The 26,956-nt window shown below is 38.5% G+C and overlaps 1 protein-coding gene across 1 annotated transcript in view; it reads right to left on the bottom strand.

Annotated features, from left to right (window-relative positions):
- Window positions 1-13,135: 13,135 nt before the first annotated feature.
- The window catches only part of SLC30A4 (solute carrier family 30 member 4), a 32,781-nt gene continuing 18,960 nt past the window's right edge, over window positions 13,136-26,956 (bottom strand). Inside the window, exons 3-7 of the mRNA XM_043472088.1 lie at window positions 23,586-23,739; window positions 21,930-22,131; window positions 21,013-21,118; window positions 20,108-20,242; window positions 13,136-19,494 (exon numbers count right to left, since the gene is read on the bottom strand). Coding sequence (XP_043328023.1) covers window positions 19,340-19,494; window positions 20,108-20,242; window positions 21,013-21,118; window positions 21,930-22,131; window positions 23,586-23,739 — 752 coding nt within the window. The 3' untranslated portion in view covers window positions 13,136-19,339. The remainder of the gene's footprint in view (window positions 19,495-20,107; window positions 20,243-21,012; window positions 21,119-21,929; window positions 22,132-23,585; window positions 23,740-26,956) is intronic.

Here is a 26,956-nt window from a genome sequence, read left to right as displayed (position 1 = left end):
AAAAAAAAAAAAAAAAAGCAGCTCTAGCTGTATTCCATCTAGCTGTATGGTGGCTTAAAATTTTGATTTCTCATTATTTAACATTGCTTACTTGCAATATTTGGGGAAATTTAGCTGAAATTCAGGCACGGCCAGTGGAAGGCTCAGGAGCAAGGTTATGGCGCCATCTACTGGTAACATCTAAGTATGACAAAGTTGAACTTGCATTGAGCCTCTTGCGTGGGTGAAAACGACTTGATTTTTAAGTGAAGAACAGTTGATTTACAATGTTGTGTTGCACATGAGTTGATTTAAAAACTTAAAATGGAAAGTGTGTGTGCATCAACATATGCAGATAACAAGTTAATATAAAAAACCTCAATAGAAAAATGAGCTCAGAAAAATGCATGAGACATAAAGGGGTACTTCATAAAAGAGGATATCCAGTGCATGATGAATTTCTGAAAGATGGTCGACTTTTCATTCTTGGAGACTCCTGGGGGAGGAAGAGACGTGACGGAGGGCCTCAGACCAAAAAACCAACAAAAAACAACCTTCCAAGTAATTCAGATTTTATCCACCAGGGGGAGGAATTCCACTTTAAAGCGCATCAGGGAGCTGCCAATTGAAACCACAGGTGTCACCATTTACCCTAGAATGGTTAAAATTAACAATAAAAGACTGTCAGTGCCAAGTTGGCAAAAATGTGGGGTTATGGGTATTCAAATACACTACTGCAGGGAGTTGTTCTGCGTTATCTAAAAAAGTTGAACAAATGGCTTAATCTGTGACATAGCAACTTGGTATATACCCAACAAAAATATATGCCCATGTACCCTAAGATGCATACACATTGTTAACAGCATGAATGAAGCAAAGCTGGAATCAAGATTTCAGGGAGAAATATCAATACCTCAGATACACAGATGACACCATCCTTATGGCAGAAAGCGAAGAAGAACTCTTGATGAAAGTGAAAGAGGAGAGAAGTTGGCTTAAAACTCAACATGCAAAAACGAAGATCATGGCATCTGGTCCCATCACTTCATGGCAAATAGATGGGGAAACAATGGAAACAGAGACTTTATTTTGGGGGGATCTCCAAAATCACTGCAGATGGTGATTGCAGCCCTGAAATTAAAAGATGCTTGCTCCTTGGAAGAAAAGCTATGACCAACCTGCTGCTGCTGCTGCTGCTAAGTCGCTTCAGTCGTGTCCGACTCTGTGTGACCCCATAGACGGCAGCCCAGCAGGCTCCTCTGTCCCTGGGATTCTCCAGGCAAGAACACTGGAGTGGGTTGCCCTTTCCTTCTCCAATGCATGAAAATGAAAAGTGAAAGTGAAGTCGCTCAGTCATGTCCGACTCTTAGCGACCCCATGGACTGTAGCCTACCAGGCTCCTCCATCCATGGGATTCTCCAGGCAAGAGTACTGGAGTGGGTTGCCATTGCCTTCTCCTATGACCAACCTAGACAGCATATTAAGAAGCAGAGACATTACTTTGCCAACAAAGGTCTGTCTAGTCAAAGCTATGGTTTTTCCAGTAGTCATGTATAGATGTGAGAGTTGAACTATAAAGAAAGCTGAACACTGAAGAATTGATGCCTTTGAACTGTGGTGTTGGAGAAAACTCTTGAGAGTCCCTTGGACTGCAAGGAGATTCAACCAATCCATCCTAAAGGAGATCAGTCCTGAATATTCTTTGGAAGGACTGATGCTAAAGCTGAAACTCCAATAGTTTGGCCACCTGATGCGAAGAGCTGACTCACTTGAAAAGTCCCTGATGCTGGGAAAGATTGAAGACGGGAGGAGAAGGGGATGACAGAGGATGAGATGGTTGGATGGCATCACCAACTTGATGGACATGAGTTTGAACAAGCTCCAGGAGCTGGTGATGGACAGGGAAGCCTGGTGTGCTGCCAACCATGGAGTTGCAAAGAGTCGGACATGACTGAGCGACTGAACTGAACTGAACAGCATAACTGGTAATAGCCAAGAAGTGGAAACAATTCAAATGTCCATAAACAAACAATAGGCTAGATAAAAAGAAGAAACTGTAGTGTATTAATGCAATGGAATACCTAACAGCAAAACAAACAAAAGCAAACAAAGTGCAGCCACATAGCAACAGCATAGGTGAGTTTTACAAATGTAATATTGAAAGAAATTGGACATAAAACAGTGCCTACTTTGTGATAATGATTGTATAAGTCAAAGAGGCAAGTCATTTTATAGTGTTGGATGTCAGGATGATGGTGTGGAGGATGGAGGCAGAGATCAGGACTGGGCTGGGGCTGATGATGTTTTATTTCTTGACCTGGTGGTTATATGGGTGTGACCACATTGTGATCATTTATCTTTGATTTGAGCACTTTAAAAATAACACCTTTTAACTAAGTGTTAATAATTTAACCCTTCATTTATAAAATTAAAAAATAAAAATAGTTAAAAGTGGAAAGGTAGAGTGGGATTCCTAACCAGTATAATATAGGCAAAAGTGTGGAAGGAAGGTATCAGAAACTCGGGAAAAGAGAGAACAGTTGTTGGCTGCAAAAAGGTTCCAGGTAATTCAGATTCTTCCCACTAGGGGTCTGCTTCTCTGTCTTCTCTCAGATTCTTGCCCTAGGCAAACATTTTGTTTGGGTTTTTTTGTTTGTTTGTTTTTTTACTTTTGAAGTATTTCCAGAGGGGAAATTTTCACGAGTAGAATAATTTGGTCGAAGGGTATGGCTATTTTAATGTCTTGTTTTATCAACAACTGTATGGGTTGACTGTATCAACCCATAGCAACTCAAGAGTGCTCCAAAGTGTGTGTTTCTAAAACAGGGATTTAAGAGTTTGTGGATTTAACATTGGCAAAATGGTATGGAAGTGGACTAATTTACATTTCCTTAGTTATTAGTGAAACTAAACATTTTCCTTTAAAATGCTTAATAATAATTCCCTCTTATACATTCTGGCTGGTTAGTGTTTTCTCTGCCTGTTTTCTCTTTGGATCTGTATTTGATCTTTATATATTTTATTAGCAAATTTGTGTCTGTCACAATTATCACAGTTTCTCCAGTTCTCATGTGTTGGTCCTTTAATGGACCGGAACCTAGTGGTTCCGAGAGTAAGAGAGAGAAAGAGGCTGCTATCCCCTGGTTTACGCGGAAAGCCAATAGAGCCCTGCGCTGCTGCACGTGGGCACCGGGCGCCCTCTCCAGTGGGTGAAGGCACAGTGCGCCTTCTCGAGAGGGTCTTAGAAGCCCGGGCAATAAAGTGAGTTCAGCGGGCCTCCGTGCTCCAAGGAATTAGCCAGAAATAGAGAGAGAGAGAAAGAGAGAAGGAATAGAAAGAAAGAAAGAAAGAAAGACACGGGGACCAAAGCTCTGATGGAGCAAAGGTGTTTTTAATCAACATGGCATGGGCATATATACTGTCTTACAAGGTGGTTATTCTCAGCAAAGACAAAGATTAAAATTCCAGACTTACAAAACATGATAATCCCTATCAAAGAGAGAGTTGCAAATGATCACCTTTTACCATTTGGCTCATAATAAGGAAGAGGGTACTTATCACTGTAATGAGAAATGCCTGGATTCCTCAGCCTCGGAAAAGGCGTACCTCTCCTCTTAATTCCTGAATATTCAAGAATCAATAAGGGCCAGAGGGTTCCTGACACATCCAAAACAGCACACAGGAAGCCTTTTGTTAAATGCTTCCTGACACTCATGGTTACTTTTTTCCATCTTAATTTTTATTATTTTCTTTTGTAATACACTGGACTGCTCCTGTGGTTATACCTTTCCATTTTTTTCGTCTACTTTTAAAAAATTAATAGTAATAATATATATGTCACCAGAGGAATGGTGATTTCCTTGATTCTTGTTCTCTCAAGGGAAAGGATTCAGTTCAGGGACATGGAGGAGTTTTAAGTAACAAAACGTTTGTTTGTTTATTTATTTGTTTGACTTAAACACCAAATTTATTTTCTCAGAATTTTGGAGGCCAGTTGTTCAAGATTAAGGTGCTAGCAAGATGGTTTTTTTAATTACTTATTTTATTATGGTTAGAACACTTAACATTAAACATAAAAACTTAACACAATAAAATTTTAAGTGTAAAATAACAATATCATGATCCATAGGCACAATATTGTTCAACAGATCTCTACTGATTATCTGTCTTGCATAACTGAAATTTTTCAACTGCTGATTATCAACACTGCATTTATCCCTTTCCTCAGCTTCTGAAAGCCACAGTTCTGTGGTTTGTTTCTATGGGTTTGGCTGTTTTCCATACCCCATATAAGCAGCATCATGTATTTGTCTTTCTGTGGCTGGCTTGTTCACCTTAGCATGATTGCCTTCAGGCTCATCCATGTTGTCGTATGGCAGAATTTCCTGCTTTTTAAAGGCTGAATGACAGTCTGTTGTATGTATATACCACACTTGCTTTATTCTTTCATCTATTTATGGACATTTATGTTGTTTCCACATTTTGAGTAGCAAGAGTTTTAAGGAAAAGGGAAAGTACCCGCTCAAGGAAGGATGCGATCCGGCTGTCTGGAATCCAGCAGCAGCCCGGTGTGGGGCGTGGGGCGTGGGGCAGGGCTGGGTGTGTTAGGAGTGGGGGTGCCTCCCTGTGTCCCGTGTCATCTGACTGACAAGTTGATAGTTAGCTTTAGGTTACATAGCTTTTCCCCTAGTGTGCTGCTGCTTTCCCCGGGGAACCCATGGTGGTGGGGGTGGGGGTCAAAAGCTGCAGTGCTAATTTATTACACATACAGCACAATGAAGCCCAGGTTACTTTGAGTCACCTTTTAGGTCTTGGTGCTTGTGTGCCAATGTGTGCTGGTGGTTTCTTTCTTGCCTGGTCATGATATGCCTGCATACCTAGCAGGGGGCCTTGGCCACAAGAAAGAAGGTCTTCTCATCACCAGAGTCCAGGTGGAGGAGAGAAAGATGACTCGGTTCAGGATAGGGCATGGACCCACTCATGTCTGACTGCCTAACATATGTATATTTCTTCCTAAATAAAGGTAAATGTGTATGTCCCCTAGGTAGTGTTTCCCAAATCAGTTTCCTTTTATCTCTTTTAATGTTAATGCATTTTCTGAAGGGGCTCCATGGTCAAAGAATATTGGGGAACAATGAATTAGACAAAAACTAAACAACTTCCTTTACTACAGTACTTATCAGATCATAAACATGGTAGTTTATTCATTGAACAAAATATTTATTGAGCGCCAACTATGAGGCGCTAGTGAACAAAGAGCCAAATGTGTATTTCTAGGTGAAGGACACAGTAGCCAAATTTTCTCTAATGCGTTTGAGCAAAAAGTTTTTATATCACCCATTAATCTTTTATATGATTCCACAGAATATCCTGACCTGGAATTTTTGCAGCATGATGTGAAAGACATGAATCAGCTTTCATTTTTTCCTAACAGACTCATCCATATTCCTTCACAGAATTTGTTAAATGTGATTCTTCTTTGTGTAGTTTTGTTGTCTTCTACTCATTGAATATACATTTTCCATAATTTGGGGATCTGTGGCAGAGTTGTTTGTTTCATTGGTTCCTATTTCTGAACAGTGTGTTGATAATGAAGGAACTGTTATTCAGTCACCAAGTCGTGTCTGACTCTTTGTGACCTCAGGGACTGCAGCACATCAGGCTTCCCTGTCCCTCACGATCTCCTGGAGTTTGCCCAAGTTCATGTCCATTGAATCGGTGATGCCATCTAACCATGTCATCCTCTGTTGCCCTCTTCTTCTTCTGCCTTCGGTCTTACCCAGCATCAGGTCTTCTCCAACGAAAATAAGGAACTAGCTGTATCCTAAAAGGGACAAGAACTTTCACTTTTCCCACCTTTAATTCTTGCTAAGATGAAGTGGTGCCCTTGAGCTGCAGTTTCCCTAGGCATCTGCCAACAAGAGCTGGGCATCTCTTAGAAGAGGCATGAGAGCAGAGGGTATAATGTCTCTGGAGCCTCCTCAGTCCATTCAGCCACCGGGAGGGCTGGCCCTGGCTGGAGCAGGAGTATTTGGAGTCAGAGCAGGAAATTGATAGTTACTGAGTGCTTACTATGTGCAAGCCACATTGCAAGTAAGGAATATTTAAGGAGAAAGTAAGGCAGCCAGAGGAAGCAGCAGAGAAGTGAAAGGAGAACCAGGAGGGAATACATACAGACTGAAGGAGGCGAGTTCCCAGGATGGGTTGGTCAACAGAGTAAAAACTTATAATCTGTTCTCGGTAAAACAAAAAAAATCAGCCTATAATTCAGGAGACTGGGTTCAATCCCTGGGTTGGGAAGATCCCCTGGAGAAGGGAATGGCTACCCGTTCCAGTATTCTGGCCTGGAGAATTCCATGAACAGGGAAGCCTTGTGGGCTACAGTCCATGGGGCCCCAAAGAGTTGAACACAACTGAGCAACTAATACTTTTCACTCTTACCATATAATCGAGCAAATCACAATCCTTAGAATCTAACCAAAGGAGCTGAAAACTATGTTCACACAAAAAACCTGCCCTTGGATGTTTATAGCGTTGTCATTCATAATTGTCAAAACTTGGAAGCAATTGAGATGTCCTTGAGTAGGTGAATGGATAAATAAATTGTGGTACATCCAGACAATGGCACATTATTCAGAACTAAAAAGAAAGGAGCTATCAAGTCGTGAGAAGACATGGAGGAAAGTTAAACGCATATCGCCAAGTGACAGAAGCCAACTTGAAAAGGTTACGTACTATGTGATTCCAACCGTATGGCATTCTGGAAACATCAAAACAATGGAGACAGTAAAAAAAAATCAGTGTTGGCCTAGAGTTGGGTCAGAGGAAGGATGAATAGGCGGAGCACAGATTAATGGTGAATGCGTGCCACTATAAATTTGTCAAAACTCACAGAATGTACATCAAGAATGAACTCTAAAGTATGGACTTTGGGTGATAATGATGTGTCAATATAGGTGTCTTTTGTTGTTTTTGGATTTTTGTTTTGTTTTGTTCTGTTTTTTTGCTGCACTGCATCTTCCTTTTTGGCCTGCAGGCTCTTTGGTGTAGTGAGTAGCCTTCTCTAGTTGTGGCACATACAGGCCTGGTTGCCCTGCAGCATGTGGGATCTTAGTTACTGGACCAGGGATGGAACCTGCATCCCCTGCATTGGAAGGCAGATTCTTAACCACTGGACCACTGGGGAAATTAGGAATATAGGTTAGTCAGTGACTCAATGGACATGAGTTTGAGCAAACTCCAGGAGACAGTAAAGGACAGAGAAGCCTGGCATGCTGCAGTCCACGGGGTCGAAGAGAGTCAGACAGGACTTAGTGAGTGACCACAACAATAAACAAAAAGAACAAAGCAGCACTCCCGATCTGGTCATGTGGGTTAAGTCAGCACTCACTGATGGAACACCCTGAGGGAAATTCAGGATGGAAAAACAGGGTACACCAGTCCCTGATAGTTAAGATGCATATCTAAGGAAGAATTTCAATGATTCCAGATTCTTGCACCTTCTTAGACATAGAAAAGCAGGAGAATCATTAACTGGAGATGTCTGTTCTTTGTGACTAGCAGTCATCTTTTACCAAAATGTATGCTGGATACATGTATTTCCCAGCCAAAAAATTCACATATATATACTGGCTATTCCCCTAACTCTTTGAAGTAGTCCCTTCAAAGCTAGTAAGAGGCTATTTTCTGGGGTGAGGGGATGTTGACAGTGGGAGAGACTCTGCATGTGTAGGGGCAGAAAGTAAATGGGAAATCTCTTACCTTCCTCTCAGTTTTGCCATAAACCTAAAACTTCTCTAAAAAAATAAAATCTTAAACCCCAGTCTTGCAGATCCAGTGAGAACTCAGCTAGACAAAAGAGTTCCAATTACTGGCATGAAAGATGATTAAGATGATATTCCTAGATGATATGAAACTGAGTCCCCCTAAAACCAAGTACCCTGGCCAAGTTTATGATTAACCTCTCCAACCAAAACTTTTCTCTTTTTTTGTCCCACACTTGTCCCCTCAGGACTGAGGAGTATCAAAGGGGAGACTGAAAGCTAGCAGGACCCTGTGGAGCCCTCCCAGGTACAGTCTCCTCCATGCCGCCCACCCCCTTCCTGTTACTAGAAAAAGGCTTCAGCCTCCTAGACCTTTAGTTTCAAAGGGCAGATTCAAGGACTTCCTAGTTAGGGAAGAGAGGGAATGCAGAAACAAAGGAAAAGCAGTCAAAAAACAATGTGTATGCGTATTCAGTCGAGCCAGATTCTTTGCGACTCCATGGACCATAGCCCACCAGGCTCCTCTGTCCATGGAATTTTCCAGGCAAGAATACTGGAGTGGGTTGCCATTTCCCTACTCCAGGGAATCTTTCCAACTCAGGGATCAACCCAGTCTCCTGCATTGGCAGGTGGATTCTTTACCACTTGCCACCTCAGAAGCCCCTCAAGAAACAATGGTGCAGCAATTTAACAGAGTCCTGGTTCCTCCTCAAGGGCTACCTGCACCAATCTGACACATAGGGTTGAGTTGTTCTGTAGGAACTAAGGCCCCCACCTTGGGCCTATGTTCACAGAGCTGAATTTGAACTGACTGCAGGCAGGATCCCAGCCCTCTCGTTTCCACTGCACCACGCTGTCTCTCCTTAGTGTCTCACCCACAAAGTGTACGAGAGAAGAGGCACCAAGAGCAGAGCCCCTTGGGGTCTTTTATTTGCAAAACCTGCTAGAGAGCCTCAGGCAGTCCTGGGAGACATGGGGTCAGAGTTACGGTAACCTGTCCATCCAGCTGGACAATCACCGATGAAGCAAGCACAGTCCTGCTGGGTCCCTCTTATTCCACGTCCATCCCACCCACGCAGGTGGGTTCTTGCAATGGCCCAGGACAGTCAGCCCAAGCCCTTCTGACCCTCCGAGAGCACCACACAATATTGCACTTGATAACCCATGTGGCCAGTTACAGCTCTAATCACATCATAAAGGGTAAGAGAATGGATACTGGAGCCTGATCGCTTGGATTTGAGTCCCAGCTCAAGGTTACTAGCTAACCTTAGGCAAGTTTCTTAACCTCTCCCTGTCTTAGCTTCCTCACCCGTAAAAATGGGATGAGAATAACTCATAGGCTTGTTTCGTGGGATTCTCAAAAACCTGAAAAGCTTTTAGAACAGTTAAGTACCCCAAATGAAAATGAGCATGTCTCTACATGAAATGGATTAAGAAAAAATAAATACTTGAAACTTTTAGAACAATGCCTGGTATATACAGTCCTAAGTACTCAATCAGTGTTTTAAAAATAATAATAACAATTATTATTATTATCATTATTTTTGGGTATACCATGTAGCGTCTTAGTTCTCAGACCAGGGACCAAACCTGCACCCCTGGTGGTGGAAGCACAGAGTCCCAAACACTGAACAGCCAGGGAAGTCCCTATTATCATTATTCAGATAGCCAGACTGAGACATAGAAAAACAGAGTAACTTGTCAAATGAAGCATGTATATATAGAAAAGCTGGAACCAGAACTGGTTCTTTTGCCTTTTAATCCAGTGTACTTTGTATACTTGGTCACATGCTTTAACACTAAGATTACAGATTTAAAATTCATTGATTGTTTGAAAGTAGCCTGAGCTGTTCCCCATGCTGAAAATAATCACTTTATTAATTCATCTTTTTAAAAGTCTTTTATAAAAACAAACTGCCATCAAGAAGACTAGAATTAACAGGAACCAGCTCAGTTCTACCACTGCATTGGACTCCAAGTGAGATTATCAGGCTCTATAAGTGATAAAAACTGCTGGTTGTTCGCACCAGTTTAGTTGCAATTAATTGCATAACTGTCTTGGGTGTTTCAGAAAAGTGTCTAATTTCTGTTGCAGTCTTAAAAAGATAAAACCATAAATACTTGCACAGCTGTAGTAGAATTACACATATCCTAAGTATAAAAAACCAACTTGTCATTGGGAGATGGCCCATCTGGAATATTTTTATAGAAGAGTGGGTTTCAGTGACATTACAGAGAAGAGGTTAAAACATTGGCGGTGGGGATTTTTAGGGCTCCTTAAAAAAGTTTCTGTGTATAAATTGATATTTAATGATGGTATAGTTTCCAACTGTGGGAACATTTATGCAGCCCTGCGGTGTCTCTTAACGTTGGAGATTCAAAGAGCAGACCTAGGTCTCACCCAGGGGGCTTGTGGGTAATCAGACAGTGGTGGTTTTCCAGGGTGATGGTGACAGAATGAGGGAGGTGAGCACAGAGTTGTGTGTGTGTTAAGTCGCTCAGTCATGTCTGACTTCGTGTGACCTAATGGACTGCAGCCTGCCAGCCTCCTCTGTCCGTGGAATTCTCCAGGCAAGAATACTGAAGTGGGTTGCCATTTCCTTTGCCAGGGGATCTTCCTGACCCAGAGATCAAACCCAGGTCTCTTGTATTGCAGGCAGATTCTTTATTGTCTGAGCCACCAAGGAAGCCCAGAGAAGGGGCTCCTTATAGGGAAGGCAAGGAAATCTTCTTGAAAGAGATAATGCCTGCGGAGTCTTTAAGGATGAGTTGATTTTTGTGAGGTAAACAAACAGCTTGAGGAAAAGGTCTTCCAGATAAAGAAGGAGATGAAGGAGCAGAGGATAAGAAAGTCTGTCTTGTTCTGGGTGTGCAAGATGCAATGCTCAGTTTTTTTTTAAGTCTGCATTTGTGAAGAAATTAACATGCAGTAATAAGGATAGCTGATGTTTTGAGTTTTGTGTGTTCTTAAAACATTGATGATGTTGGTCATTTAATTCTTGCAAAAGTCACATTAAGTAGAGACACTTATTGTCCCCATTCTGCAGGTGGAGAAACTGAGGCACAGAGAAGTTCAGTGATTTTCCCCCATTCTTCTGGAGAACCGGGATGGTAACGTAAACCGTCTGTCAGAGACTTTGCCTCTGTGCGAGCTCATAATGAGAGCATGTTTGGTTTGGAGCTACCTAGTAACTAACCCAGATAACAACCAGATTTTACCCACTCCCAACCAAGATGAGATCAACTTTAGCCCATAATTCCATGACTTGTGGGAAGTTCATTCTCTTCTTGAAAATTTCTATGAATTACGAGAGGCTTGTGTTTTGTTTCCTGTGGGTTCACATTCTCTATGCAGCATTTCTGAGCTGTTTCTTTGTCTCTATCCTGTCTTGGTGATGGCCGATTGGTGGGTACAGCCCCTTCTTAATTTAACCCCTCCCTCCCCTACCCAAACCATGCATGAATTAAGATTTGGGGGGCTGCTGTGACCAATAGATGCCATGGTATGTTGACTGTAACATAGAATTCCCTCCCCTTCCCGCCTCACAAGCAAGGCCAACTGTGGACTGGGAAATGCAGTGTCCTGACATTAAAGGAGTGGCTGGCTGCAGAGAGAAGGCCTGGAGGCGTCCAAGGCCTGTGGCCTGTGGCCTCAGCCCTTCCCAATCTGTGAGGGCTGAGGAATAAGGAGAGGAAGGGCGAGGGAAGGGGATATGCTGGGACGCGATTCAGTGCCATCCTGGTACCTCAGAACACAGGAACTCAATTAACAAACAGTAAACTTTTGGCTGCTTTCTTGCTGACCATGCAGGTAATTGTATAAGGTTGAACGTTCCCTAAACTATTATACTTCTCTGACTTTTAAACACCTATTATCTAAAACCTGGTTGTGATTTTTAACTGCATTAGTTTATATTGCATCCCTTTTGTATTACATGTTTACATGTTTTTGTATTACATGTGTATAACTGTATTTAGGAGTCATCTGTGATTTCTGTTCCTGAATTACTGCTTTACCTTTACCTATGGGACTTTGGGCAAGTCACTTCATTTCTTCTGATCTCAGTTTCTTCAGTTGCAAAATGAAGATTATAATTATCTTCAGAGGACCATCATGAGGATTAAATAATACATAAAAAAGTGCATGGTACAGTGTCTGAAGGGCAGTAATGGATCGGTACATGTTAGCAATCATTATTTCTCCCATCAACCAAGAGCTGACTGTAGTTTGGCTGATGTAGGGGAGATAGGATGGCAGTAAGCAGTCACCAATTAGAAGGATCTTGTGTTTTTACCCAAAGGATGGATTTCATCCTAACAGTTTTTCAAGCCATCTCTAGTGGGAGTGGGATTTATGTGTAGGGGTGACAGCATAACCCAACATGCTCTCCAAAAACATAATATAGTTTAATTTCCTGTTTAATTTAAAAAATACATAGGTGTTTCATGCTCTATTCCATAACATGTTCAGTGGTACAAAGGTGGCCTTCAAAGAGCAATTTTTAGTTGAATGATTATAAAATCAGCATCTGGAAGGAGTCTCAACCTATTCTAGAGAAAGAGAAAATTTCCAACCAATAGAACCAACTTTTTGAAATGTCCTGATTTCAGTACCATGTCATCTTAAATTCAAGACTGCTTCTAAGATCAAATATATATATCAATGATTAAAACACTCTACATTCTGTAATACTTTGTCTTAGGGATTAAAAAAAATATTCTGGGCTTTGGAAAATGTTCTTACACAAAAAAGCAAAGATAGGATGGAATATGCTCGTGTTCTGAAAATACTGAAACTTTGGTCAAGCTGTAACTGATTAAAAAACCTGTTGGAACTAGGATTTGCCTTGGAGCCTTCACAGTTGAATATGATAGATTAGTGAATGGAAGTCCAGGAAACTCTTACCTTCACCCCAGTTCTGAAGTTTGAGGCCAAACATTCAATGTAATCACTGTTACATTGGGTAACAGGGTAAATATATCCCTGTTTCCTTTATGCTGTTGGCAAGTTTCTTCTGGAAAGGATATAGGGGAATGGTGATAGGAGAACGTGCGGACGGACTGACTTTCCTCAGTCCTAGGAAAGTCAAGGGAACAGTCTTGCTCTAAGGCTAGCCTTGCTTCATGAGGTCTGTAAAAGTTTCCTATTTAAAAATATCCCAGCAATTCCAGCAGCACAGTTTTTGAGGAACTAGCCTACTGTGTTCCCCCTTTGCTTGGCAAAGTAATAAAGCCACTCTCTTTCAAAAAAAAAAACAACAACAACAACAAAAATCCTATACTCTTAACAAGAAATACCTCAATATATTTTGGAGAAAAACCTACCCATACACATCTTCTCCATACTGTCAGCATTTTGTTAAAATGAACAAAAGTGTTTTTTTAAAAAAAAAAACAAAAACAAAAATACCACAATAACCCACAAACCAATATGCAGAAACTGGGAAGTGAAACCCAGACAATAGGAATTTAAAAGTCAAACCAGAATAAGTCTTTGAAAAGTCCAGGACAGGATACACGGAAGCTGTTTGGTAACTTACAAACTATCATCTTCATGTTTGGTAATACCCACAGGCCAAATTTACAGTTTATGTTCTGTAGAAATCACATGAGAGCCTTAAACCAAAATGCTGCTTGAAAATGATGAGCTCATTGGTGATACTTCACTGAACCTTACAATTTTAGGAGGTTTAAACATCTTATCTCCATGACTCATGAACAGATATTTAGTCATAGGCTTCATACTTTCTATATATGCTTCATTTATTTCACAGCTTATAGCAATTATAGTAGATCATAGTTGGAACTGAAATATAACCAAAAAATATTATTCTAATATATTAAGTAAGGCTGAAAGTTTAACATAAACAAATCTATAAGATTGGTACCCCAAATTAGGATTATTTTAATATATGACATGAACCCCAAAAATAAAACATCAAAAAAATAGAAATAGACCAAAGAGTATGTCACAAAGAGTATGTAACATATAAGTGCTTACTAATATAACATATATAAAACTGTATTATTATTTTCAAAAATAGTTGTCTTTTACTAGCTGGGTACCTGAAAAACTTTAAAGAACATACTGTTTTAAAAGCCTTATAAGCAATTTTCAATTTACTTAGCAGATAAAATGTTATCTTTTTGTTTGTGAGCTCCCAGTTGGCACCAACTAAGGTAAGGTATTCAACATGTATATATTTTTATTTCATTCATTTTTTTGGTAATAATTTATGTGCAAAATTTAAAAACTCAGGTGAATAAGCTTTATGTTGAAAAGTATTCTTAAATGATGCTAGTGACCATGGTGCTGTAGAAAATGGCTTTGCTGCTGAACATTATGTAGAACATATGGTAATTGAAATCTTGCTACTCCTTCTCTATATTTTGGCCCCAGACTCCAAGGGGGATAAAGAAAAGAAAAATGATAAAGGGAGGAGAAGATCTTTTGGTGACTTGGTTAGCTGTCAGATCAACCAATCACAGGAACTTCCAAGCGGGCTCTGTTGAGAGATTGCTGCAGCCATTTATGCTGTTGTGGTCCTAAAATGATACAACAGGGTGCACCAGAGGCCAGCAAACTTTTTCTATGAAGGGACAAGCAGTAAATATATTTGTCACAACTACTCAATTCTGCCACCGTAGCATGAGTGCAGCTGTGGTTGAAGGAGTGTGGCTGTGTTCAATAACTTTATTTACAGACGCTGAAGTGTACCTTATGTAATTTTCACATCATGAAATATTATGATGATTTTTTTAACGTTAAAAAATGAGAAAACCACCCTTAGCAACTTGGGCCATACAAACAGATTGTGGCAGATGGGCCAGTGAGGTGTGGTGTCTGAGCCCTGGTCTGCAACGGTTGGAGGTCCTTGGGGCATTGAGCTCACTTTCCAATGGGCCTCACCAAACTGACTCCCACAGCAGCTTCTTTCTTTCCTTTGTGCCGTTGTTGCTGGGCTGCAGGGACATCAAAAGGGGCTGATATGGGAATTCCCTGAAGGTCCAGTGGTTAGGGCACCCCACTCCCCCTGCAGGGGGTCCAGGTTCATCCCTGGTTGGGGAACTAAGATCCTGCATGTAGCATGGCCAAAAAAAGTTTTTTAAGAAGTGACAGATATAAAAAGATAAAGGTTATTTCAATCTCTCTTTTATCCTCTCTGGAAGATTTTCTTCAGGTTTATTTCTTAAACATCTAAGAGGCCATTAAATTAGAGATTCTAAAACTAGATAGCTTAAAATCTATTTTCCAATGTTTTTCTTTCTATGAAGATTACCTTTTGAGGCCTACTATGATTATTTGATTTTAAATACCTAGAAATTTAAGGCACTGTACACTTTCACTTTTTTAATAAACCACATGGCAAAACAATACTTTAATAAATGTATAGGAAATTACAATTTGAAGATAGCAAATTCAGTACATATACATATACTATAGTTGGATTTTAAATTACATGGACAGACTCCAGCTTCAAAATCTTTCTAAAAATCAACCATTATGCAAAATACCTGGTTTCTGAAAGTGTATATGGGAAAGTATATACAATTTCTTAAAGTGTGATATGGCTTACTTATTAACATGTATTTATTTAGAGAAGCATAAGCTTTCCAAATAAACATTATCTTTCAGGTGCAAAGTTGACATACTGGCACATTTCAATTTTGTTGCAGTTATTTCAGAATATACTTAATTGCAATATTTAAATTGACACTGTCATAGGTTTAACTGGGAAAGTCTTCTTAAGTGTTTTCCAATCTTACCAAAAATTAGAAAATGTTTGTTGGTCATCACAATATGACTAGAAGAATGGGTTAAATCTTTTGAAAGTGAGCATTCAATGACCGGCTGGCTGGAATGTGTAACAGAGGGGCACACACACAATTTAACACTGAGGACTTCCCATGATAGTTCTCTACAATTTGTGTGCTCCTACTGGCATCACAAGCAATATCCCTGGCTAGCGATCTGTAACATAAATGTGAAGCCCTGTCTGGTGGGATTCACAGGACAGATCTGTAGCCAGGGTTTGCAAATGATATTGTGGTCAGAGAGACATTAGGCATAATCAACAATTTGGGGATCAAGCTGGCCTCCCCTCAATAGAGCATACAGCAAAGTGTCACTATACATTTGTGACTAATAATACCCAACTGGCTCCTAAGTGAAGCTTGATTCAAAGACAAACTGAACCCGATGAACTAGTCTTGTGAACACATTCTGTAACTTTAAATTTACTATAATATACGTAAGGCAGAGGCAACAGCAAAAGTGTCTAAAACCTTATTCCAAAGGGGCTCAAATTCTATATAAGAACACCTTATTTCATTGAACCAACTGAAGAAAATACATTTAGAAAATACATTAATTGTGCTTGTTTCAGAAGTGAAGGCTTCTCCGTGGTAAGAGTGGTTGTTTGAATCTTAGCAGTGATCCTGGCTTGTGATTGTGCAGTGCATCTACTTCTACCACACTTACCATAAAACTCGGCGCGCAGAGAAATTTGGATCAGGAACAATCAGCAGCTTAAACAAAGGTACTACCCTACCCAGAAACACATTTATAAGTGGTGCTTTGTCTCTGAAGAATGGTTTTTCCTCACATTAAAATGAAAGGGAAGCTCATATATCTGATCCTGTGTCTATTCTGGGAAAATTCTACTGAAGACAAACACTCCGTGAGGACACCTGGGCTCAAGAGACAGAACCAGAACACTGAGACTCCTAAGAGCAGGAAGCTAGTTTTAGGAAATGGAAACAAAGCACCCAAAATGGAAAACAGTGAAATAAGAAATCCAGTGATGTCGCAAACAATACTGACGGGAGCTGAAGTTGTGAAAATCCAGGCTCACATCACACAAGGAATAGCTAATGCAAAATGTATGGAGGAATTCAGTCACTTCTGGTTCTGCATTTCAAAGCCCTCTGAAATATGCCTTATGCAACTATATTCCCCATGCTATATTTCTAAAGCAGCATGGTTGTTAATGAAACAATAGGCCATAAAAGTCAAAATGCTGCATCTGGCCAGAGCTGTGAAACACAGGTTGTACACATAAGTAACTCTGATTATTTGCAAATGATAACTAAAATACACCTCACTGAAGAATTGTCCAGTGTTTATGTTGTGATCTGTTTTCCTTATGCAAAATTAATAATGCTAGGTGTTCATACATACAGCCACTGCCTTTGCTGGACAATGGAGAGCCCTTTTTGAGAGCTGGCTGAGGAGTATAACTATGGGCTGTAACTAGGCGGGGGAAGGACAGACCAACTGTGCGATTCTTGGTCGTATATGCTAAGTTTATATCCTTCTCTGTGGATCTTATGAAGTTACAAGTTAAATCTATCGATCCTCAAATCTTACACTCCCAGTGATGTACCAGTACAAAGTCTATAGTCCTTGCTACAAAAAGCAAAGCATAGGAAAACTTCATGTTTCTCATTTTAAGAACACTATAAGATTTACAAAAGTTTTTGGTCTTTGTGTTTTACAAAAGGATCCTTTCAATCCTCAAATGTATTTCAGACTGTTTCATCAAGTAATTTTCCAAGGAATGGGTCATTATGAAAAGTCAGGTATAGCTATTTAGGATAAAGGAAAATTTATAAGAAACAAGCTGGGTAGCTATGAGGAACAATTTGCAAATATGGGTAAATCCATTAGCATAATTAGCATTAATGCATATTCTTTTCCCTTCTCTTGCTAGGTGCTCAAAGTCTACAAGTGCCCAAATGTCCACTGAAATGCCTCTCATTTATTCTTACTTGCCCTCTATATTTTAATTTTATATTTATTTTGATTTCAACAGCTTATGTGCTACTGAAATTTTTGAAAAATCCAAATCGTTATTTTAAATATATTCACAGTAAGATTCTCATAAAGTTAATATTCAATTCAACAAACACAAGGTTTTATTAAGAACCATTAATCCTCATCAACCCTTTTACTGGATACCGTCAACAATAAATTTTGGGGTAAATCCAGGTTTTATCTTAGGTTTATTACATAGAGAGGTATTTGGCAGAAAGATAAAGTGTGTGTCCTATTCATTTATATCAGGAGTCATCTGCATGCCCATCTAGGATTTCAGTTCACAACTTGCCTGGTACACTGCTGCTCTGCTCTGATTCTGTGGAGTCAAAGAACCGTATCTGTTCTTGGTATAAGAAACTGTTCTTGAAAATGGATTTCTAACATGCATAAAGATAATCTCAAAACCAACAGTTGCAAAATGAAACATGAATATTCACAGCTGCCTCTTTAACACAATCGTTACCAATTAGTTGCCTCTGCTTTGAAAACTTTTATGCTTAGCCTTCCCACAACAGATTTAACGTCCATCCCCATTCCCCTGCTTCAAAACACAAGAACACACAAGGTCAAAGACCCTTGAAAATTTTGTCTTCTCAGAGTAATATCTTCCCCCAATCCCTCTGGGCATTTCTGTTATGATACTATTATTGGAAAAACTTCAAAATTATATCCTAGGATTTCTGGAGTCCATGGAGAATCCCTAACCCATACCATTGATCCAAAATTCTTCCTGGAGGAAGGTGGTTGGTCTACACATGAGAGGTGGAGGGCAGGCTGAAACTTAAGTTTCCCAGAGTTCTACCCTGAAAGGGCTCCCACGGATTAACTGGTATGGAAGCAGGAAGGAAGGTGCCAAGCAAACTTCCTGTACAAAAGGCGAGGCAGTTCTTAAAAGGACAGAGGGTCACTGTTTACCTTCTGCAGTCTCTTGCTGTTCTTAAAATAATTCCACGAATAAGTGATTTCAGGAAGACTTAAATCTGAAACCCCACACCCCATTCTCACTCCTAAGTTTTGTTTCAAAGTATCATATTATAATTTGAGTTTATGATTCACTTCTGCTATTCAGAATAACACAGAAAATATCTCCTAAACAATTTAGAATCAGTGGCCACAATATGTTAATATTTGATTCTGATAAGATTACAAATAACCAAAAATGCTAACTTTGACATACAAAACCCGGTACTATCTGGAAATAGTTGATTACAAATTATAACAATAAGATTTGAACTTATTTGTGAAATAAAACATTCCTGAAACTCTAGGAATACATGCTTATTCCACTCTCTGGATAATTAGTAGTACTTTGAGAAATAATTTTGGTAAAAAGAGAGCTGGGTGTCAAATTCAAGAAGCTGGGTTCAAGATTACATAATAAAAAAAACAGTTTTCCAGCACTGGCTTGATATAAAAATGGTCTTTAAAAAGGATTTTTAAATGCAAATACTGAATTCTTGATGCTTTCTTTTAAGACATGTACTGTCATAATTAGTGAAGTACGGTCTTGGATTGTCTTCTATGAGGTATCTGTAGAGTCATGTCTCATCCTGTAAACAGTGTTTTAGAAACATCTTCATATGAGAACCATGGTGAAGTCTTATTTTACCATTAAACAGAAACTAGCACTGTCAGGCTGGAGTGTCTGTTTTGAGAGACCGGTGCTTGATAGTGACACAGCTGTCAGGGATTCCATTTCTCACTCAGGTGTGCATTTATTGCTCTCACATCTGTGACTGCAGGATAAATAAGGCAGCAGTCTCCCGTACATACACAGTTAGGAACTGGAACTCTGACAGTTTGCACAAGTTCTGTCCACTTCTTGCCTGTAACTCTGAAGCTGAATAGTACATTTATACATGCCAAATGTGTTCAATAATAAATGCTTTGCTTTGGACTGTACTTCCTCCCATTTAGATGAACTTCCAGGAACTGCAATATCAAGAAAATATCATTACTATTCACTGCACAGAGTTACATATTAGTGAACAAGATAAGGGGCAAAAAAACAATCATACTATTATGTGTACATGTTTTTATTAGTTTGAATTCTACCCTCTTGAAGCTATTCTTTTAGAGAAGTGTTTCAGTTCACAAAGCCAGAACGACTTCTTATTCCAATTATTCTAGTCCACTCTTGCGTAGAGAAAGAACACTAGACATCAATTGCAAGTCTTTCATCTTTTGTAGTCTTTTTAAAAAAGCCATAAGCATGTATTATTTTGATAAAAAATAAAAAGCATCAATCTGTGAAATGTTTAAATAAAAACATAGAGTCTAGCTTTTTCTATATAGAAAAAACATGGTAAATATACTTTATGCCTTTCATCTGAAGGCAAAAAATCAATCTGTAATATCTCATCAGAGAGAATATGATTGCTCTGCTATCATTATATTGACTTGCAACTCACCTTTTGAAGAGCTTCACCCTTCCCTTAAAATAAATCTTTCCAGCAGAAAAGTCTTCCTATTTACTCCTAAGGACAGTTGTTAAATTCCAAAGATAGAAGTCCACCAACCCCAGCATTTACCGTCAGCAACATACTTAGCTGTATGTGTACTATGGCAGTAGGTTTTCCTGAAGTGAGAGACCAGATATTTAAATCTTCCACTGAATGTACATCTTCTATTTTCATCAAAGCTTCTTTGATATAGTCTACGTTCAAATGGCTTGGTACACCTATTCAGAATGGATAATTTATAAATAAAGGCTATTTTAAGAAAAAAGTTATATATCACTAATATGACATTTTTTAAGAAAAGAAACCAAATGGGTTTACCTAATTCAGTTTAAATTAATATTTAAATTATATTAAAACTTTAAGATAAACTATGCATATATATATAGCAGGATATACACAAGAGGTTAATAAATACTTAAAAAAATGCACACCAAAAAGAAACGTCAACCAAATCAGAATACTTTAATAAATAAGCTAGGATAGATGAAAAAGAAAAAGGAACATACAATGATGATAAACCTACTTTTGAGAACTCATGGTTACATGCTTATACTTAGTATCAGTAAGGCAGGAATGTTGGAAATTGAAATAGCAAGTTAAATGGGAATTACAGACTTAATACATGAATTACTACACATAACTACATTAAGAATCATGAGTTGCATTCTTGTCCTAGCTCCACAGTTTATTAGCAGCATGACCTTAGTGAAGTTATGTTACCCCACTGTGCCACAGTTTTGTTATTGGTAAATGGGGATAATAATGTCTGCCTTGCCTACTTTTCTTGGCTATTATAAAGATCAAATGGGTAATAAATGGGAGAGTGCATTGATTCTTGTATGTTTTTTCATGTAAGGTGGTATTATAGACTAATAAGTATTAGTAAAAAGAAAGACATGACTCCTACCCTAGAGAATCCCTCCTGCCAACAGCCCCAATCTGATTTAGGGAAATAATAAACCCACAATGGGGATAACAGAGAGCTTACCTTCTAGAATTATCACTACTGTGTCCCATATGATTCGAAGGGTTGTAAAAGCCACAAGTAATGAAAACACGTATGTACAGATGGGATCAGCAATCTTGTATTCTGGCTGAAAAGAGACAAATCAAAATTGTGTGATTAAATGCAAACAGACATAAAACAAGTCTGAAAAGCAAAGCAAGGCATACTCTGTCCCTTCTTTAGCAGGACTGGAGCATTTCTTTAAAACTTGGATATTGCCAATCGAGAAATGTCTACTGTTCTTTGTGAAACCCATTTCCATAAGTTTAGCCATTTGTTCCACTGTTTTCCTCTGTGCCTCCTCTAAATCTTCTACCCACAAGCCACAGACTATCAGAATTGAAAGGAGTTTCAGCAGCCATCCATCTGGTCTAAGCCCCTCGTATTAAGGTGGAGGGAACTCAAGTTTAGAGCTGGGGGACTTGCTTAAGGTCAAAGCATTACAGCCAGAGCCAACACTAGAACTCAGATCTCTGTATTTTCATTCCGGTATATATTCCAGTACCTAGTAGTTGAGTGACAAAGCTTAAAATTGAGTTTTTTAGTGAAAGCACCACCAAAACCAATAGATAAGTTATCCCTTGAGGTGATACTATTGTGACTGGTGCTAATAAAAGAGCGATACTGATAGTTCATGTATGTTTGCATAACGCAAAATGAATAGGACTGGCATTGGTGTCTAGTATACCAATAAAAGATAGTCATCACCTTTAGTTTTGTTTTTCATTTTGGCCGAGCCGCATAGCATGTGAAATCTTAGTTCCCCAAAAAGGAATTAAACCCATGCCCCTGCATTAGAAGCACAGAGTCTTAACCACTGGACTCCCAGGGAAGTCCAGTCATTTTTAATGTTGAAATTAAATAGCATTTTAAAATAGAAGAATTAGCGATTATGTTACCTTGAATCGTATGATGTATGCAGCTATTAGCACACCAACACTCTGTACCAGATCCCCCAAGGCATGTACAAATGCAGCTCTCACTGCCAGGCTATCCTGCCCTTGGTTTTGTCCACATCTGGGACCTGTGGTAGGAGAATTTGAGGGCAGGGAGTGGGAATGGGCATGATGGTGACCAGATTGGTTCAACAGAAACCCCATTCTGTTAAGAATAAAAGAAAAGATTATTATTCTTTCTAGTATTATTGATTAAAATATTTGTTACTAGTCAGGCACTAATGAGGCAACATGAAACTCATTCATTTAATTAATATTTGAGTGCCTATTATGTATCAAGTACTGTTCTAGGTGTTGGGGTCAAAATAGTGGTAAGGCAGACATATCCCCATGGAACTTATGTTCCAGGAGAGAGGGCCGAGAATTAACAAATAAATACGTAATGTACTGGTTGACAGTGTGAATGCTTTGAAGAGAAAGTAAAGCATGGCCAGGAGATGGAGAGTGATGGGCAGTGATGGGGAAAGGCCTCACTAGGATTCTGAGTAGAGACTTGAATGAAGTCAGGAAGCAAGTGGTGGTGGAAGAGTGTTCTAGACAGAAGGACCAACAGCGCAAAGGCCCTAAGATGAAAATACGCTCCATGTGCTTTAAAAAGCAAGACAGCCATTGTATCTAGAATAAAGTAACCAAGGTGCCAGGAGGTGAGCTGGAGAGGTACACAGGATCTAACAAAATGGCTGCGGTAAAATGTTTTGATTTATTCTAAGTATGAATGGAGGCCATTAGCACAGGGACTGGCAAACCAGAGTCTGTAGACCATGGTTGGCTCACTTCCTGTTTTCATACATTTTTTTTCCTTTTTCTTTTGCAAATAAAGTTTTATTGGAACACAGCCATGCTCATTTGTTTACATACTAAATGTGGGTGCTTCTGTTCTATAGCAGTAGAGCTGAGTATATGTAAAAGAGGCTCTCAATGCCTAACATATTTATTATCTGGTCCTTTTACAGAAAAAGTTTACTGAACCCTGGTCCAAATGATTAAGTAAGTATTAAAGATTTTGTAGTTTTTAGGAAAAAGTTGGTAGTTAGAAAAACTTATTAAAATAAAAATACTATAAAAGTTATTTTAAAAACTTTGTCCTACTTAAATTCCTGATTATTAGTCAAACTTCAGTATACCTGAGCAAACCCATGAGAAACTTATATAATTCCACAACAGTATTTTATTAACATTTAGAAGAAAAATTAATGTACTATAAAACTTCAAAATATATTAAAATATCACTGCACATTATTGAATGCATACACAATAGTCTCTAAGTTCACAGTACTTGAAAATATTAATGTGAACACAATATAGATTGTGATACTATAATGGTAGATAGTGTCATTATAAATTTGTCCAAACTCATAGAATGAGTTTAACACTAAGAGTGAACCCTCACGTGAACTATGGATTCTGTGCAGTAATGATGTGTCAGTGTAGAGCTCATGGCTTGTATTAATAACAAGTGTACCACTCTGGTGGGGGATGTTGATAATGGGGGAGGCTATGCATGTGTTGAGATGGCATACATATGAGAAGTGCTTGCAGTGAACCTAAAACTGCTTTAAAAAATAAAGCTTATTAAATTTTTTAAAAAATACAGCTTACATCACGTTAACTGCAACTCCAATAGCTGCGGTAATGAGCATTATATCTCCATTTATTTCATATTTCATGTGGATAGTTCTTTGGACAGCTTCATAGAGGAGAAACCCCATAAGTATATACACCAACAGCACACTAATCATAGCTGACAGAACCTCTGAAAGGAAAAATATAAAAAATAAATATATTTGCAGAATGGCTATTATACTTCATACATACTAAATACTGTGCAGTCTCTAATTTATATCTTCTTTCCTCTAAGGAGATAAAGGCATTATATTATTTTTGTCATGTTATTTTTCTTATTTAAAAAATTGTTTAGTGGTTTGCTTTGGATCCTCTATTAATTCATTCCCACCACTCCCCACCTCCTTCTCATCTCTTTAGGGTCAAATTATATTTTTGGGTCAAAGTATATTTACAAACAAAATGAAAAAAACTGAGAAAGAATTTGTAACATACTTGGCCACAGACTAATTTCTCCATAGATGATATACTTACAAATCAATAAAAAAGCAAACAACCCATAAGAAAAATGGGTAAAGGACACAAATAGTAATATACAGAAAAGAAACAGGCATCAAAATCAACCATAATACAAGAAATTCAAATAATTCCTTTTTGCCCCTTACAATACTTTGGCCACCTCATGCGAAGAGTTGACTCATTGGAAAAGACCCTGATGCTGGGAGGGATTGGGGGCAGGAGCAGAAGGGGACAACAGAGGATGAGATGGCTGGATGGCATCACCGACTCAATGGACATGGGTTTGAGCAAACTCTGGGAGTTGGTGATAGACAGGGAGGCCTGGCGTGCTGCGATTCATGGGGTCGCAAAGAGTTGGACATGACTGAGCGACTGAACTGAATTGAATTGAAGTTGGCAAATGTTAAAAAGTTTAACAGCCATAGTTAGCAAAGACATACTGATAGAAGCATAAAATAAAACTATCTTTTTGGAGAGGAGTTAGTAAAACTAACAAAATTTTAAAATGCATATATTCCTTAATTCTAAAAATCTATCTAATAGAAACACATCCATATGTATGCAAAGACATCTATAAAATTTTCTACTGTAGCTTAGCCTGTAGTATAAAAAAAGATCTGGAGACATCTTAAATGCCCACCAATAAGGAACTTAATGGATAAATTATGGTATATACATAATGGGAAGCCATAGTCATATATATATATATATTTTTTTTTTAATTGAACTATAATTGATTTACAATATCATGTTAGTTTCAGTTGTACGGTACTATATATATATATATATATATCTTCTTCAGGTTTTCTTCTCTTATGCTCAGTCACTTTAGCTGTGTCCAACACTTCAGTTGTGTCTAACTCTTTGTGACCATAACCTGCCAGATTCCTCTGTCTATGGGATTCTCCTGGCAAGAATACTGGAGTGGGCTGCTATGCCCTCCTCCAGGGTATCTTCCCAACCCAGAGATCGAACCTGTCTCCTGCATTGCAGACAGACCCTTTACCACTCAGCCACTGGGGAAGCCCCAATATAACAAAATATTGAGTACAGTTCCCTGTGCTATACAGTAGGTCCTTGTTGGTTTATTTATATTTTAAAAAACAGGGGAAAAAAGGGACTTCTCTGGTGATCCAGTGGTTCAGAATCCACCTTGCAATCCAGTGGGACACGGGTTCGATCCCTGGATGGGGAACTAAGATCTCACATGCCTTGGAGCAACTAACCCCACACACAACTACTGAGCCCAAGCACAACTACTTAGCCCACACGCCACAACTACTGAGCCCACGCGCCACAACTAGAGTTTGTGTGCCAAAGATTCTTCATGTAGCAACAAAGACTTGACTCATCCAAATAAATAAATATTTAGCCAAATAAATAAATAAAAAGGAAAAAAAATCATGCAAATTGATAATCACAAGAAAAGACTGACAAGAAAATGTATACCTGGGAAGTGAGACTGAGTGCTTGGGGAATTTATTTTTCACTTTATTCTTTTTTGTAACGCTTGAAAAATTTTAAATTTTTACTTAAACACATTTGTCTTTAGACTAAAGAAAAACAAACCCATTTTTAAAGGCGTGTAAGTATGCATGAATGCACTTTGACTTAGGAATTCGTCTTCCAGGAATGACATACACACTCACGTCAACTGAGCTGCATGTGTACAAAATGAGGTATGTTAAGAATCTATTTATCAAATATTACATATAATAGCAAACAAGTGAAAACAATAAAAAAAGTGATTAGTAGGAGCCTTGTAGCATGGAATATTATGCAGCTGAAAAAAGAATCGAGCTCTTAATGTTTTAATGAGGAATCATCTATGTGAAAAAAGAAAAGTACACAACAGTATATATGATATGTTAGCATTTGTTGCCAAAAGAAAGAGAATATATAAATAATGATCTGTATATGCAAACTCTGGAAGAATATACAAAATACTGATAAAAACAGATTGTGAAGGAAATGGGTGGCTAGGAGACAGGGATAATGTTCCACTATACATGCTTTCCACCATGTGAGTAAGAAGTAGAAATCATTTTATATCTTTTTAAAATTACTAAAATAGGGCAATGTAAAGTACATTTAAAAATAATTATTATATAAAACTAGTGTTGACACTCAGAACAATAATAGAAAGAAAATACATGAAATTTTTCTTAAGAAATCAAATATTAAACCTTTAAGTGTTATAAGTTAAAACAACCTGGAAAATTGTTATCTGGGTCAACTCATTGCTCAAAGGTCCCAGGCAGTTCAAGTATATTGGACTTTGATACATTTTTATTCTACCTCATAAATTGCAACACAGAAAACTATCTGGCAGTAAAATAAGCTGCTTCCCCAAAGACATCTCATTAATGTAGCCAACACTCTAAAATTCTGTGAATCAACAGATGTTAGAAAAAGACAAAAAACACAACAACTCCTATTTAAAACTATGAATCACCTATTCCTGACATACTAATTAACATACTTTAAAGGAGACACAGCAATAAGAAAGAGAGAAAAACCAACTGAAATACACAAAGCTATGGAGAGACTACCATATCAAGTCTAGGCTCTAAGCCCCGTAAGGACATGACTACTTTACATTCCATGTCACATTTACTGTCGCACTCAGCAGAAAGGCTGGCATATAGTATGTACTCACGTATTTATGGATGGATCTGTAGAATGAAGTTAGTTAGGCTGAGTAAGGAAAGATAAAAGGGTATATATACAATTAAGAAGGTTAAGCTAAATATGAACAATAGGTTACTTACTAAATCCCGAAAAACAAGACTAGGTTAAAAGAAAAGAATTAAGCCAAATATAAGACTGAAAACACATAGAGTTTCTTGTTAAGTTATAACCGCTGACAGCAAAATATACATATATAA

This window comes from Cervus canadensis, chromosome 6 (assembly GCF_019320065.1).
Source record: "Cervus canadensis isolate Bull #8, Minnesota chromosome 6, ASM1932006v1, whole genome shotgun sequence".
Lineage (NCBI taxonomy): Eukaryota > Metazoa > Chordata > Mammalia > Artiodactyla > Cervidae > Cervus > Cervus canadensis.
This window is presented reverse-complemented; position numbering and strand designations above follow the sequence as displayed.